General features: G+C 39.1%; 1 protein-coding gene across 1 annotated transcript; it reads right to left on the bottom strand.

Annotated features, from left to right (window-relative positions):
- Positions 1-9969: 9969 nt before the first annotated feature.
- Positions 9970-16651, bottom strand: LOC142151085 (zona pellucida sperm-binding protein 3-like). The gene is made up of 8 exons (XM_075206385.1): positions 16197-16651; positions 13677-13795; positions 12472-12575; positions 12212-12389; positions 12019-12139; positions 11824-11915; positions 11274-11395; positions 9970-10212 (listed from the first exon to the last, which is right to left on the bottom strand). Exons 1-8 carry the CDS (start codon positions 16644-16646, stop codon positions 9989-9991), a joined length of 1410 nt encoding a protein of 469 aa, XP_075062486.1. The 5' UTR covers positions 16647-16651; the 3' UTR covers positions 9970-9988.
- Positions 16652-17159: the final 508 nt, after the last annotated feature.

Here is a 17159-nt window from a genome sequence, read left to right on the forward strand (position 1 = left end):
GAGGAATCTCCTTGCTTACCATCCATCATGCACCTATTGAAGAAATTTGTTTTAGCCAAACGGTAGATTGTTTGGCGCTATATAAATAAATGATGATGATGATGATGATTAGCCTGATCATTACCCTGCATAACATACCCATTGATGGCAATGATCTCATAATGAGTCTTGCAGTTGGCATCAGGAGAAACTGTGACCACACAACGATCAATAAAGAGAATCATAGGGACATGATTCTGAGTGTGCACAGAGGCCTCGATAGAGAACATGTCCCCCAGCTGGAAGACAGAGGAAGATCTGGGAGCACTCCAGTCATCTGTAAAATAAACAGAAGATTAGGAGAACTAAACACAACACTATCTACCCCCAACTCCACTTACCAGTCATTAGTTGCAAGGAGAAGGACAACCTCTCTTCTGAGGACACTGTTGTACTAAACGGAACCCATGTTGGCTTGATGGCGTTACTGCTCACATTACCGTATCTGCATAAAAGAATTAAGCATAACTACAAGGACTACATGTTTAAAGGCACACATTAAACATTTAAGCCAAGTGGTAGCGATGACTTCTGCGGCTCAACTTAACACTGCTTTGTAAATCTGTTTTAGTCAGTTGTAGCAAGTTTCTTCAAGTATGAAATCATGTGGATGAAGGCAAATTCTTTTTTTAATTTTTATCCTCTGAATTCTAACCAATGTATAAGAATTTAAGTAAACCTTAAAAGCTCCTAAAACATTTAAAGATATATTTGACACCCATTTCAGCTGATGCTTGTCAAGGTCAAGACATGGTTGCCATAGTTCATCTCCAGACCTTAAAGTGCAGAATATAACCTCTCTGATTAGTCATTACCATCTTAAGCATGTTAAATTTATTGGTATGTCATGAAAAGGAAAATTCAGAGTCAATACAGGCAATTGAGGTACCTATTTTTAATGTAGGCGAGAATACCAATGGTACAATAAAGAAAAAGAAATCAGAATTTTACCCTATGCAATATAAGAATGCATTCATTGAGGTCTTTTATACATCCAGTCTGAAACATTTTCGTACCACCTGCGATATAGCAGAGAGAGAATTTCTAAAAGATCATTTACATCCCCAAGAGAGAAAAGCCCTGACCTCCTTGATGAAAGATTTGAGTATCAATACCAAGCCAGCTGATAAAGAGGGTGCGGTTGAGGTTTTAAATAAAGATGATTATATCAATGAAGCATTGAGACAGTTGGACGACAGAGCGTTTTATTCGCTTCAAAATCTGACCCTACGGCAAATTTCCTAAATAAACTAAAAAAAATATTGTCCAAGGGTGTGATGGATGGCGTGATATCCAGGCAAGAAATTAAGTTTCTATTTATACCGTTTCCGGTGATACCCACTTCTGAGCTTCTATCTAAAATTCACAAATCTATCATGTCTCCTCCAGGAAGACTATTATTTTGGTTGTGGGGTCCCTTTCTTTCAATCTTTCTTTTTATGTGGATTCCATATGACAGACTCACATTGTGTCCCTTCGATCATACATTAAAGAAATTGGTCAATTTCTTAATATGATATCGACCATTCAATGACAGGAGAGTTGCCACCTATTCACTTGTGATGTAGAGACTTTATATACAAATATTCACCATAATGAGGGAGGAGTAACAGTTGTGAAATCATTTTTGAAATCAGAAGATAATCTGGAAGGGACACGACGTGAGTTTGTTTTGCAATCCATTCTACCTTTAAATTCACAGTGCTGCCATGGGCACTGAGTTTGCCCCTAGAATTGCTAATTTATATATGGGCCTATTTGAGGATAAGTATATTTGGACTGGCCCATTTGGGGCAAATATATTGCCATATGGCAGGTATATTGATAATTTGTTTTTTGTTTGGATGGGAATTTTTCTTCTTGTAATTGTTTTGTTGAACACCTTAATAATAATTTGATGGGTTTAAAATTCACAAACATGTTTAGTCGTGACTCTGTTAACTTCTTGAATATCATCTCATCCATCAAGAATAATCAGATTATCATCAAGACCTACCAGAAAGATGTAGATACCAATAATTTCCTTAATTATAAGTGTTGTCTTTTAAAATCTTGGAAGAATGATATTCCTAAGGGGCAACTTCAACTTTTAAGAAAAATAGTATTGAAGAAGGATCTTTCCAGATTCAAGGAAAATAATTTTTACTATCTTTTAAAGATAAAAGGTATTCAGAAAATTAACTGTGGAGATCTTTATTGGAAGTAGAAAACATAGATAGGAATCTACTGTTAAATAATATAAATAGGAAGAAAGTAGATAAGGATTGTGGTGAGAAATTTGAAAATGTAGATAATAAAATGTAGATAATTATTTTGCAAGTCAATTTATTTCGTATTCGTGGAAGACAAAAGAAGGAATCAGAAATTACTTGGCTTTGCTTAAACATGATGGAATTCTGAAATGCTCAATAAAGGGAGATCCCAAAATTGTATTTAGAAGAGGTGTGAAATTAAAGAATGAATTGGTCCTGAGTTTGTTTAGAAAGGTCAAGAATGATGTTAGAGACACCCAAGTACATACTTGAAATTGGCTTCCTGAAAAATTGAAAGGCTATTATAGATGCAACAAGACAGGATGTATGATTTGCACATTTGCTGAAAAAAGGAAGACTCAAAAGATAAATCCGTAATTAAAGATTTTTTAAACTCTCAATCGACTTTTATTGTTTATGTAATAGACAGTCTGCAGCTTACAATAAGTAGACTGCACTACCAAAACATTGAAAGCTCTTTTTTTTTAACACATAGAAGAAATATTCTTAAGGGAAACAGAACTCATAGTCTCGAGACATATTGGATTTTACATGGAAAGATGTTACTCTCAATAGTACAGAACACATTCCTTTTAATATGGCAGCTACTCAAGTTTTGTCCCTGGCATATAAGGTTTAATTTCCAAGAAATTAAAACTTAACAATTGTCACAGAAAGAAGTGCATATCGCCATTCCTAAACATTCCTTTCCTTCAGGAAAGTCTAGCCATTACGACCTTCGTTCACACTGCAAAAATCTTTGCAGCTCTTTCTAAGAAGCTTAAAGGAGTCCCCAAATGTGGAAATATTTAGTAATGGCGCATATAAAATCGTGGTTTCTCAAGCAGTAGATGAGCGGATTGAATAATGGGGTCACCAGGGTGTAAAGTAAAGACAGACACTTGTTTGTATCAACGGAATTGTTGCTTGGTGGGAATATGTAAATAAATGTTAAGGTCCCAAAGTACATACACACGATGGTTAGGTGGGAGCTGCAGGTGGAGAAGGCTTTCTGTCTCCCAATGGTGGAGGGGATCTTCAGGATGGTTCGAAAAATGGAGATATAGGTGCCAATTATGAGCATAAATGGAATAAGTACAATGGGAAAAGATTCCAGAAAAGTTGCCAGTTCCACAGATGAGGTATCGGAACATGAAAGTTGTAACAGAGGATCGATATCACAATAGAAATGATTAATAATGTTTGAGCCACAAAAATCTAATTCATCCAAGAAAATATATACAATAAGTGACAACACGAAACCCATAAGCCAACAGAAGGTGACTATTTGAAGTTGACCTGTGAAGGTCATAATGACAGCATAATGTAATGGTCTACAGATGGCCACATGAAAATCAAAGGACATGGCTGCCAGCAACAAACATTGGGATATGGTTGGAACCCCCAACAAATAAAACTGGGAAATACATTGAGCAATTGATACCGTTTCTCCGCCCACCAGTATCAGCCACAGCATCATTGGCACAATATTAGTGGTGAACAAGATTTCCGACAAGGACAACTGGCTGAGAAAGAAGTACATGGGGGAATGCAGACTCTTGTGGAACACAACCAGTACAATAACTAGGATATTGGCTGATAAGGCCACGATATGAATGATCAGAAAGATGGTGAAAAGTAAAATCCTGAGGTTGTGGAGGTTTCGAATCCCAGGAGGAGAAACTCTGTAACCACTGTCTGATTCTTCTCATTCATCTTCTGACTTCTAGGAAATAACATATAAACAGAAGATAACACAAGTTAAATCAATCATTACTTTATGATTAAACAAAGCAGATATTGTAATTTTGGCAATCATATTTATCTCTCTACGCATATACACTGAGGATTCTGTCTCTCTCCCTTATCACCCTGACACGAGGAATCGTACACAGTTCATAAAAAGGGACAATTATATTTTGCTTTTACTTTGGCTGATACCTACGGACTTTTCTTCTCAACTTGAATATTGCCCTACACTTAGAATTGTGCCCTAGCATTGCTGACAATTAGACCTTGGAGCAGCTTGCCTGCTACCAGTCCCTGGTTGCTGAAGTTACTCAGATCGGATCAGTATCTGACCAACATGTGAGCATTCTATCAGCGGAGGATTTGGGTATTTGTTCCAGCTCACCCTTAAAGTCAGTGAAATTGGTTCAACACTTGAGCATTGAGGATGCGAAAAATCAGCATTATTTTGGCTGGATCAATCTATTACATGATTTACAGCTTGAATACGAACAATCCTTTCTCCACCGCTATTCACCAGTGGGAGTCCACTTTTTCTGAGGTAGAAGTATTCAAACAACGCTATATCACTATAGGGATCCCCGCAAGCATACATTAATATATCTATATAGGGAACGGGCACTGTTTTCTCTCCTATGTTTTTTTACATCACTTAGGACAGTGTTGGCTAACCTGTGACACTCCAGGGGGTAAATGTATCATACCCCGGTTTTTGCAACTCGCAGGAGATCGGCGTCTTCGCAGCTTAAATTTAAAGCGCCACTGCCTTGTAAAGGGAAGTTGTAAAGGCTAGTTGCAAAAACCGGGGTATGATACATTTACCCCTAGGTGTTGTGAAACTACAAGTCCCAGCATGCTTTGCCAATATATAGCAGCTTATTGCTGGAAGGGTATGCTGGGATTTGTAGTTTCACAACACTTGGAGTGTCACAGGTTAGCCAACACTGACATGGTACCATTGTGCACATGATACATTGCTCTGGAGCTTCAGACATTGTGTATTGATAAAGCTGGAGATGGTACCTTTGATATAGTATCAGCCATTTGTGTATTTTCTTTTTAAGAGCCCTAATATTTTGCTTTATTTTATGGTTAGAATTTATTGTGTTGTGTACTACTATATCAACAGAAAGCCGTTTATATTTATGCCTTACAGAATCACAAAATACCCAATTTGCATTGGTGAGAGACCTTTTTGTAATTATTCATGATTTAATTTTTAGTGCACGCATTATTTAATTAGCACTGTATTTTACTTTTATTGATTTGTTCTCATACAGCAGCTTCACCATTGTACTAATTTATTTTAATTTGTACACATTGTTAATGTGCCGATTTTCAAAGGATCTTTTTGTAGAAGTTCATAAAAAGAAATTACTCGGACCCATAGCAAAATGTGTAAGAACACTTAACGCTCCATGACACTCTATCTCGGATAACCACTAATATGTGTAGTAGTGCTGCTGTTCCTTCAGTCATCCACAACCATGAAAAGATCAACCAATAACTCCACAAGCTGATCAATAATCCCAATTGAATGACGCTCGTCATTTATGGTGCAATCCAGCCTTCCTCCCAGCTATTACGGTAGTTATGGGGCATTCAGTGAATGGACCAGGTAGAACATAAAATTCCTTCTAAACCCAACATTTATGTTCTTTCCCTAAATTTCAGGTGATTTGTGATTGCTTTCACCTGAAAGGTTTTTCCACAACCTTCAACATTTTTTTGCCACTTTATTCTCCTTACACTGCACTTCTGCCCACTCACTTGGAGTTGATTTGCCTTCACAGATCAAATGCAAACAGCCTAATAACCATTTTATATGGTTTACTGCGTACTCGTGGCCATGACCCAAGGATTCTGCATGCAATCAATTCGGATGAAGACACATTTTGGCACTTGAGATTTGGTATCAAATTAAATTACCTGCAATCAAGAGCTATATTTGCATTTGATATTAAAGGAAACATTAATAACATTATATAGGTGGCATTTGGCAATTCATCTTTGTTCAATTTCTTCACCTACTTCTGGTTGTTGTCGGAAGGAATAGGGTCAGGATGGCACCTTGTCCCATATTTGGTGGAGCCGCCCTAAGATTACTAAATACAACCTCATCTACTCTACCAGAATAGTTAGAATCTCTACATTTTTAGTCAGTTGGACAGAGCCAAAGCTTCCTCAAAGGTCATTAACAAAACTTGGCGGTATACCGTATGAAGTCCGTAATTAACTTTTTACATGATCGACCTATTAAATTCCAAAGCTCTTGCTCAGCTTGGACCAAATATTTTGAGACACAAGTTCCCATATCAATTTCTTAATGTTAGAACCAAACCTCTTTAATTCTCCCCTTCTTATTCCTTCCTCCACTAACACGCTCAATTCCCCTGTTAAGCTTTTTTTTGTCTCCCTACTATTATATATCTGTCAATTTTTTAAGATTACCCATTAATATGATGATAAATATAGAAATCTACTTATGCTTTACCTTTCGCAAAGCCATTTTGTACCTGGTATATCTTTCACCTGGTTATATGTATTATGACCCTCTTAAAAAGTATATTTAGAAGAGATTAAAAAGAAATGGAAAGTGAAGACAGTATAGCACATTAACATGCAGCAAACCCAAAGCTGTAATAACAATGTGTACATGTAAAATATGTCTGTGCTTATCTGGGCTGCACTATTACTCAGATCTGAGGAATCACTGTCTCGAATATGTCATAGACGTGTTCTCTGCAGAGTAGTAGACAAACAAGCTGCAAATAGTATAGTAATAAGTCATTTTATTACCAGTTTTTGAAAAAAAAAAAAAAATTAAAAGGCTCCAAGTTTCATCTTCAATAGTAGCGGCCAGAATAGAGTAATGGTCTTCCTCCTACTCTGTATATAAAATATTAATAATAAAAAAATATATAGAGTATATATATTTAATAAATCTCTCCAGAATATGAATGTGTATTAGTTATACAGCATTGTAAAGTAAGTTTGTATTTTACAGTAATCTTACATTTCTTATTTATTAAATTTAGATATTTGTAGAAAGATTATAGGCATTGTGGTTGGTAACGTAACCTAGCACTAGAAGACTACGGGCTAGATTTACTAAGCTGTGGGTTTGAAAAAGTGGGGATGTTGCCTATAGCAACCAATCAGATTCTACCTTTCATTTATTTAGTACCTTCTACAAAATGACAGCTAGAATGATTGGTTGCTATAGGCAACATCCCCACTTTTTCAAACCCACAGCTTAGTAAATATACCCCCACGTCCACATGTTTTTTGGAGTATATTTGTAGCACTAGAGACGTTGAGACAAGACTGCCAACGCCATTCTTAAAAATTTAGAAAGTCCAGTTGAATGTAGTCTAAAATCCACAGACTAAATAACTGTACCTTGTTATAATCCATCATTTATTAATGGCGTAGTCAGAAATAAACACTTATTCATGAATATAATGGCTTAAAAAAAAAAAAGTTAGTTACATTTTCTTTTAAAGTGAAAAATAATTGATGTTTTGTCTGTAAACATGACAACTTCACAGGACAGAGAAATGGTTAGATGTAAATTATATCTACTTTCTAGTCACAAACTGTAGGCAACCGTGAGTGGCGAGCCTTTGAGGGTGCTCGTTCGTCAGCACGAAACAAGTTAGGCAGCCGCCCCACCTGTTAGTCCAGTGGCACACATTACTTTGGATTTATGTGAATAAAAGAATAACTTCACTTTCTCAGCATTGAATATATCCAACAGCTTTGTTTATTGTATGTACTGTTGAATTAAAGAACACAAGCCCTAGTTTAGTTTCTTCTGCTCTGGGCATTATGAGCCCTAAGTACGGCCTTAGCGAGTTTGCTAGAAAATTTGCCACAACATGTAAACCTGCGTCTTGGCTCGTCCTGAGCTCCTGGAGGATCAGAAGAAGTTTTAATTATCTGCCCAAAAGCTTAAACTTTTTAAATGCTTACCTAAAATTGGATGAATAAATGATTAAATGATACAGACCATCTAGACCAGAGATGTCCAAGTTCAGTCCTCAAGGGCTACCAACAGGTCATGTTTTCAGGATTTGTCTGTAGAAATAGGTGGGATAGTTACCAACCCAGCCAAATAGATTAACTCACCTGGGCATGACGAAAGAAATCCTGAAAACAAGAACTGTTAGTAGCCCTGGAGGACTAAACTTGTACACCGGGGATCTAGACTAAACTACATTGTTTGAGTACTTGATCAGTTTCACACGTTTCTCTGGTCAGTATCTCGCTAAAGCACATTGTTTTACTAGGATGTCATCAAAAGGAACATTCATTGTATAATGAGAGTCTCCATAGGAAATACAGTAACATGTTTAGAAACAATTCCACATTGGGAAACTAAAAGAGCAAATGAGAAACACAAACCATTTCCAATGAAAGTATAAACTGCATATTTGTTTAATATAGAATGATTCTAGAAATCTGTTATTATGCCAGGTACAATATAGAGAGCTACAATACCAGTTAAGCACTTTATATCTCAGCCTCACACACTCCAGGGAAAAAGATCGGCGCCTGCTCACTGGGAGCGACATCATCCCATTTCCAGCTAGAGGTCATCTTAGTACATTAAAAGTTCATAGTAGAATTTATTTTTACTCTGTTGCCTTATGACCGAAATACATGCCTTATGAATGCAATTTAATCCTATCCACTTTCAGCTCAGTGATGACAGCAGAGTTGTTTCGCAATAGAATGTTTGAACACTAGTAACTACTGTCCCTAGGAAACAAGACAATTGTTACAATTCTGCCATTAACACTGCTGTGGTATACGTTTAACTATTGCTTACTCAGGAACAACTAAGGGGGTGCAACTGAGACAACTGGAGTCACCTTGGAACATCCTACATTGGAGAACTCCGTAATCCCATGTCACTCAGTAGTTTCACTTTAAATCAGACTGGAGTGCAATGTGCCACTTCTGGAGAAGCCATTGCAGGACTAGAAAGTAGGAAAACAGGTACTTTGTTGAACAAGGACTCCATCTTAGAAGATTAGTGATGGATTGTTCCATAGCTAAAAGGCTTGGAGCAGAATAGTGGTGAATGGCAGCTATAATTATATTATAATATAGATATTGTCACTTTACTTGATTTCAAGCCCTAACTGCGATTGCAGAGCTGCGCTTTGAAAACAAATGTTGCTCCTCAGCTCTGATTGCCATTACCAGAAATCCTTTGCAACATGGTGTTATCTAAATATTCCAGAAGCTGATGACACTTGTATCTCTGGTGTGTGTACAGACCGGCCACCTATGAGGAACTGCCAGTATGGAGTCAAGTAATTCTTGAGGCTAGGCTTTATTTTTAAGGCAGCCTATCCATTATGATGTTTCTCCACCAATATTCATTAGGCACGAATGTCAGTGTTTAAGGATATCAATGTAGCCAACAAAACATCTGTCAATAGAGATGTGCACCAATCAGACTTTTAGGGTCCTTTAATATCTTCCATTTCTAGTGTGGGGTACGTGCATACAAGGGATTTGTCAACAAGGTTTCGATCTCTGCAACTTATTTTGTGCAAGTTATTAAGCCTGGATTACTCTACCATGGCCATACCCTGTGGAGGGCTAACCTTGCATTTTCAAATACATGGAGGTGGTCAAGGTAGAGTTTGCCCAGCTACAGGGCTTGATCACTTCTGTCTTCCCTGGAGCCAGTTAGAGTGGTCAGGAAATAACAGCACAGTGAAGCCATCACATAACTTTACAAAATGCTGAGAATTCTCATCAATGAGGTAGTTTTAGGATTATGCAGTATGTAGGCAAAATGCTGGATACTGATCTAGATTTTAAAGTGTGCCAGCAGCTCAAATGAAGCCTACACTAGAATTAGCCATTGTATAGTTAGTTCTGAACCCAACATACATCATTGACTCAAGAATGTCATTTCATGAAGCATTTTATTTCTCTACAACCAGTACATTATCCTGTCTCTTCTGGACATGTTTCACAATCAGAATAAGACTACCAGCCATGACAACTACACCGACAGAAACAATGGTCACCAACACCCATGGTTCCAAATGTCCAGACTCAGCCGTTGCTCTAGAAGCCTGGACACGTTCTGCTCCAACCACCAGTAGAGGACCCAATGTCGCCAACCCATGTTCTTCTGTTGAAGGACCTAAAGGAAAGACAACCATTTTGTAAAATACACACTTGTTCAGTTATACATGTAGTCTAAGGGTGATCCTATAATGGAATTATACTAGGCACTATTGTATGTAAAACCTTAGTTGGATCTGTAGCCTCCACATTGTGCAAGAACATGCACAAGTCACAGCTTAACCCTGAACAGAAAGGCCATCTAGATCTAACATTAACATGCCTATTTGCAAAGGGACATGTTAAACCTCCTACTGGTCTATCCAAACCACTCTAACCGCAGAACTGATCCATGTCCTGAAATATTAACGGACATGCTTAAACCCAGGCTACACGGCTTTATGTATTGGCCACTAGTCACATTATAGCATACATCCAGATGGAGTTTTTGGAACCTATTTGATACTCCAATCAAAACATCTAGAGACCTGTTCAGACATGGACTGTATACCATACATTGAGCACAAGTTGATCACACAGCCATGCCAGATATTGCATCACTGTCTGGTAGTACACATTAGGGAACATACAATGTGGAAGGAAGTTCAGTGCCCCATTTTTAGTCATGATTTTCAAGAATTGTAGTAAGTGTAGACCAACATGTATTGGCCTTTATCCTCAGTTGCCTTCCAGCTACATCCAAACCCAGTAAAGCCCAGTGATCCTGCCAATAAGCCAGATGAGCAGCAGGATTGGGCGATATATGATCAGGTTTAAACAGTATTATGTTTATAGCAAGCTCCCAATGACTAGACATTCCAAAAATGCTGAATAGCCCTCACAGTATATTTTATAGTTTCATTCTTCAATCCAGTCAAACTGCTTAGGATCACTTAAAGACCATCACCCCTCATACACACTAGGTAGAGCCCGACCAATTAGTTATCTTTTAATAAACCACCATGGCCAACTATACCAATGTGCCACCTCTAAAGTCTATTATTTTTTTGACCATACCAAGTGATTAGCGTGCTCCAGGAAGAGGTTGGCTTGTTTTATCTTCTACCAATTAGGTTACCCCATTTTAAGAAGTTATGGTAGGCAGCCACTTTTAGCTCAAGCAAAAGTTTTGGAACTCACTGGCTGCAATTTCTCTTTTGCCAAATCTTGGTCTTCCAGGCTGAAGTCTTCTGCTCTGACCAGCACAGTTCCCACTGTCACAGCATTGGCAGATCGTATTGGAGCCCTCCACAGCAGACCAGCTAAGGAAACAGATCTTATATTACAGAGAGAATAGTCTGACATTTCCTGCCAAGTTCTTGGACCAAGAAGCATATTAAAACGATCCTATTCCAACATAGAGGTTGTCTTGTTATTAGCTGAACCAATATTTGAGAACACAGCCCATAAAACAAAAAAAAAAAAAAAAAACCACCACAATGCATGATGTAGTTATCATAGGATGTATATTGGTTCTGTTCACAAATTGGCTGCCTCTAGTAGTATTCATCTTAACAAGTTCCAACATACTTCAAGCATTTGCTTACTTCACAATTACTCTTTGTACCCTGCTGTAAACAGCAACATTATATGCAGTATTACCTGCTGTACAACATCTGCTTCCTTAAGATAATTTTCCATAACTATACTAAGATTTAAAGTTAGAGAAGCTACTGGAGGACATCCTCACCTGCTAGAAGCTTTCATGTAGGAACAGGCTTTGTTCATGGGATCAGGGACCTGAGTGACTGCAGCAGCTTTCAGATAACAAGTGATATAGACCTGGGAGACACCAGAAAGGCTTGTTAGGTTGAGATAGTCAGCCACTGGAATTAAAGATTAGTTTCAGCACTCAAGTATACAGTATATAAAAGTCAATTCTCACCACAGAAACATCTGTCCCAATGAAGCGGAATGCATCAACCGTAAACTGGAGCTTGTCTGACTGGGGTCTTGGGGATATGAAGGCAGAAGAGGAATCTTCTTGCTTACCATCCATCAGGCACCTATTGAACACATTGGTTAGACTCCTGGCTAAATCTATTATGTCAACCTGAATATCACCCTACATGACATACCCATTGTAAGTTATGATCTCATAGCGAGGGTTGGAGTTCACATCAGGAGACACAGTGGCCACACAGTGATCAATAAAGAGAATCATAGGGACATGATTCTGAGTGTCCACAGAGGCCTCTATAGAGAACATGTCCCCCAGCTGGAAGACAGATGAAGATCTGGGAGCACTCCAGTCATCTGTGAAGTAAACAGAAGATTGAAAGATCAAACCAAAACCTTCAAAATCACTAACCCCCTCCCCCACACCAACTCCACTTACCTGTCATCAACCGCAGGGAGAAGGACAACCTCTCTTCTGAGGACACTGTGGTACTGAACGGAACCCATGTTGGCTTGATGGCATTGCTGCTCACATTGCCATGTCTACAGAGAAGTATTAAGCACAAAATCAAGGGCCAAGTGTTAAGACAGATTAAGAAACATAAACACATTAAAAATTTACGCCAAGTGGTAGTGATCACTTCTACTGCTCATCTTACTACTTTGTTTCGTCAAGTATGAAATCATAAAGTCTACATAGCCATTCTAGAAACCACAATGCAAGTAGCACTTAAAGACAAGTTAGAAATCATGTAGAATGAAATGCTATTATAGAAATTTTTAAAACGTGGCATAGACAGACTAGAGGAAAGAAATCCTACGATAAGAGACCAAATTATGTACCTTTCATGGCAATAGTATTACCTCTATGTAAAGGGAGGTGTGGTGTTTGGATTAAACCTATATGCTACAGGGTTTTTTTCAGCCACAAGTTTTGAAAGAGACAAGTAGGCAAAAAGGGACAGACTTCTAGAAGATTTATTCCTTCAACCTCTCCTGACAGTTTATTGCCAGCATAGCTTCCAGGTAGCAGATATCTGTTCTCCTAATAAGCCAAAACTGCTGGTATCCTTACGTCACAACTTTCCACCATGAGATGAATGGACTTCAATTTTTTTTTTTTTAACCAGCACAAGAGAACCAGTGACCATTATGAGGCTTACTAGGCTGCAATAAGAGTGTGGTATATATTTTTTGTATGAACAAAGACTTTAATCCAGAAGCCAGGTGCCAATTGTTTTTTCCATACGCTGATTTGTTACCAGTGCAAACAAATTTATTTTAAGTAAAGCTTAAGAGCCCTATAAAATTTTAAATATTTCTTGGTACCCATGTCAACTGCGCTAGCCAATATCAAAACAGGTTCTAAATACTTCATCTCAGGAACTAGAAGTGCAGACTGCAACCACTCAGATGAGGTTTCTAGAAGTATAATGCAAGGTAGCCCCATTTTAAGGATGGTGCCCTGTAAGAGGAGCCATATGATGGCTTCAGACAAGACTCCCTTGAGCCCCAGCATTTCCACCAAGAAGTCATTCATATGCCTCAATAGTCTAAACCAAAATGTTAACCTTCTTAAAATACAATAACTTGGAGACAACGCTCCCCTTGGCTCTCAGGTTACCATCACTAGTGTAAACTCACCGGGGATAGAAACACTGGATAGGAACCACAGCAGGGTTGGTCCTGGTGATGGGGACACCACTGGTGGATTTTGGGTGGTAGTTCAGGTTGGTTATGTAGATCAGCAAGTCTGGAGTCATCTGTAGATAAAGACTTTTCACCATCCACTCTAAATTCTCGTAATCCAAAACATTATGCCTAGTTTGTTATTTGTTTAAGGGATAAAGGCTCTAAAGAGGTTATTACCAAGTATCCATTTTTATAAATAGATATTAAACTCAAAAGCGAAGACAGAGGCAGTGGTTGGGTTCTCAACAAAGGCAGTTGGCATTTAATACTACAACAGATGAATAAGTCAGTGGAAGGGTTTCTATATGCAGATCTAAAAAGTAAAGGGATTGCTGCCAATGGGAGAACAGCATTACAACATGAAATGGTCTCCATCTGTTCAAAGCATATAGATAGTTGCTTGATAAAAAAAAAAAAAAAAAAAAAAAAAAAAAAAATCTATAGGGCACAGTATCTTGTTCTAACCTAGTTGGATTAGAAAACCTCTCAGGCTGACAAATTCTGGTTTAGGGCACAATCTCAACACCCAGTCACACATAGAAAGACAGGACCGACCAACTCAGAACATGATTCCAATCATGAGAGAAAAAAAAAAAAATGTCATGTGTGCATGGTTACCAAAATTTGTTGTGGGGAGAAGAGTCTGCCAAATGGCTATGACCTTTAAGGTAAATGTTATGACTGTACAGTACGTATACATCACTGGCAGAGCAGACTTTTACTATGTCTTTCTAACAGAGGGTCACCATCCTGACAGGCTGATCCGTCCCCACATGAGGCAATCTAGGAGCCACCCAGGTACAGAGGGCTGATAATCCCTCCACCAAGTGTCTGACTGGCGCCTAACCAAGACATACTCCCCAGCACTGCCATATTCTGTTACTCTATTCAATCTTAAAACTGCAACTGGACACAGCACTCACATGACCATAAATCCCACCCCACAAGCTCGCTGCCTAGGTGTAATCCTTGATTCACGCCTATCCTTTGTTCCCCACATTGACTCTATATCTAAATCATGTTACATACATCTAAAGAACATTTCCAGAATCCGCACATATCACACAAGACACTGCTAAAACCTTAATTCATGCACTAATCATCTCCCGCATTGACTATTGCAATTCCCTCCTTACTGGTCTTCCCAAAAACAGACTCAAACCCCTAAAATCTATTTTGCATGCTTCGGCAAGACTGATTTTCCTTGCAAATAGCTATTCCTCTGTATGTCTCTATACTGGCTGCCTGTCTTCTACCGAATCCAATATAAAATACTTTTACTAACCTACAAGGCCATCAACAAAGCTGCACCAACATACATCTCTCTTGTCTCAAAATATCTCCCAACTCGGCAACCCCGTTCTGCAAAAGATCTGCGTCTCTCATCCACCCTCATTACATCCTCCCATTCCCGGTTACAGGACTTTTTTCGGGCTGCACCCACTCTATGGAACTCTCTCCCTCGCACAATAAGACTCTCCTCTGTTCTACAAACTTTCAAGCGTTCTCTGAAAACCTACCTATTCAGACAAGCTTATAATATTCCTCAACCACCATCTTAACCTCACTACCTTTAGCCTGTTACACAATTTCACACAAGACAACTACCCCCGGACCAACATTGTTGTGTGACAGGATCATTTAGCTTATGAGTCACCCTACCTTTGCAGTCTGGCTGGGCCAAGATGCAAAATGTATACTTAACCTCATGTGTCAATCTCCCATTGTCCCATAGATTGTAAGCTTGCGAGCAGGGCCTTCTCACCTCTTTGTCTGTTTTACCCAGTTTGTTTATTAGTTTATTACGTTTGTCCCCAATTGTAAAGCGCTACGGAATATGTTGGCGCTATATAAATAAATGATGATGATGATGATGATGATGATGTGGACATGCATTATACATTGATAACAATGGATACCATTGTCAGACCCTTTCACATGTGTTATACATTTACTGTTCTCAACATTAGTATTTTATATCCAGCAGTTATAAGACATAAACACATACATTACCTCCTCACACAGACAAATAGAATATTGTTACAAAGAAAACACTCACATAATTCTGACTGCCTGATGGGTTTTACTGTAGTAAATAGAGGGGGTTGTAAGTGCAAGGGGTTCATCTCAAGTGTAACAGAGGCAGGGAGTAAAAGTCATTGACAGGAACCAGTGAAGGGATGGGGGTGAGGACAACAACAAGACAAACAAACCGCAGGCTCTGCACCTATTGGAAGGAAACCACTTTGGGAGCAACAGTTGTGCACAGAAGAGACAGATCCTTCCCCCCCACAGACACATAAGACACCAGCCTATGAATTCACCAAGAACCTGTGACTCCACTAGTACCCAGAGAGTTAATTAACTCAACCCCAAAAAAACTTGTACCTATATTGTGGGCAAGGAATACAAAAGAGACAGTCAGAGAAAAAGTGGACCATGTCACACCAGTAAAGAATATTACAATATTACCTGTAAGCTGTTCCCACACTCCTGGAGACCATTTTCAAAGACCACACTGGTAACTGTGCTCTGGGGGCCAGGCTTGCAGGACTGGGGTCCTAGAGTCAGATCTGAGGCTTTCACCAGCTTCCCATTCCCATAGAGGTCTCTGGCCACAGTCACCACCATCTTGTCCTCTCCACACTGCACACTGATAGGAGAGTCCTGGGGTGGCTGCAGCTGTCTAGACTGAGCAGCTCCCCCATCATACCTAACAGTGGGGCCCCATCCTGACACAGGCCGAGCAGCCCCCACATGAGACCCTCTAGGAGAGCCCCACTGAGGTACAGAGGGCTGGTAATTCCTCCACCAATCATCTGACTGGCGCCTAACCAAGGAATGCTCCCCGGCACTGCCAAATCCTGATCCATAAACCAGAGCCACCAACAGCAACCAACTCCACCTCACCCACAGCCCCATTCTGACTGCAGAACAAACAGCACAAGGACAGGAGTGGTGAGATCAGCCCTTTATACCCCTCCCATCAGCTGCTAATACCTCCACCTGGGGCAGATAATGATCACACTCACCTGGGCACTTCTCTGATCACACACAGCCATCTAATGAGGACACCATAACAATACAGATATCACACAAGGGCAGGTAACCTTCAGCTGACATTATGGGACTTTTAGTTCCACAACATTTGCTTCACAGCAATAAAATAACCCTAAATATTTAAATTCCCAACTTCCCAAGTAATATTTATATCTCTAGTGATATAGGAAAATATATAATAAAATCTGACACACATGTAAGACACAGGTTACACGTATGTATTACAATTAGGTGACATTCATTCTGCATGCTGGCTGCTGGTAGAATCAATGTTGCAGCATCTGATCTAATAGGAACTAAGCAGCTTGTGTATTGTACTTGTCTGGTGTAAGTGCTGACCTGTCTCCCCATCTATAGGTTGTCCTCTCCGGCCAC

Source organism: Mixophyes fleayi, chromosome 4 (genome assembly GCF_038048845.1).
Source record: "Mixophyes fleayi isolate aMixFle1 chromosome 4, aMixFle1.hap1, whole genome shotgun sequence".
NCBI lineage: Eukaryota > Metazoa > Chordata > Amphibia > Anura > Limnodynastidae > Mixophyes > Mixophyes fleayi.

What these genes read in the sequence shown, in the direction of transcription:
- LOC142151085 (XM_075206385.1), bottom strand. Translation starts at nt 16,646, where the DNA reads ATGGGGCTGTGGGTGAGGTGGAGTTGGTTGCTGTTGGTGGCTCTGGTT. An exon ending in ATCCAGTGTTTCTATCCCCG is followed by an intron (nt 12,576 to 13,676) that starts GTGAGTTTACAC and finishes ACTTCTCTGTAG; the next exon opens with ACATGGCAATGTGAGCAGCA. An exon ending in CAAAAGAGAAATTGCAGCCA is followed by an intron (nt 10,213 to 11,273) that starts GTGAGTTCCAAA and finishes TCTTTCCTTTAG; the next exon opens with GTCCTTCAACAGAAGAACAT.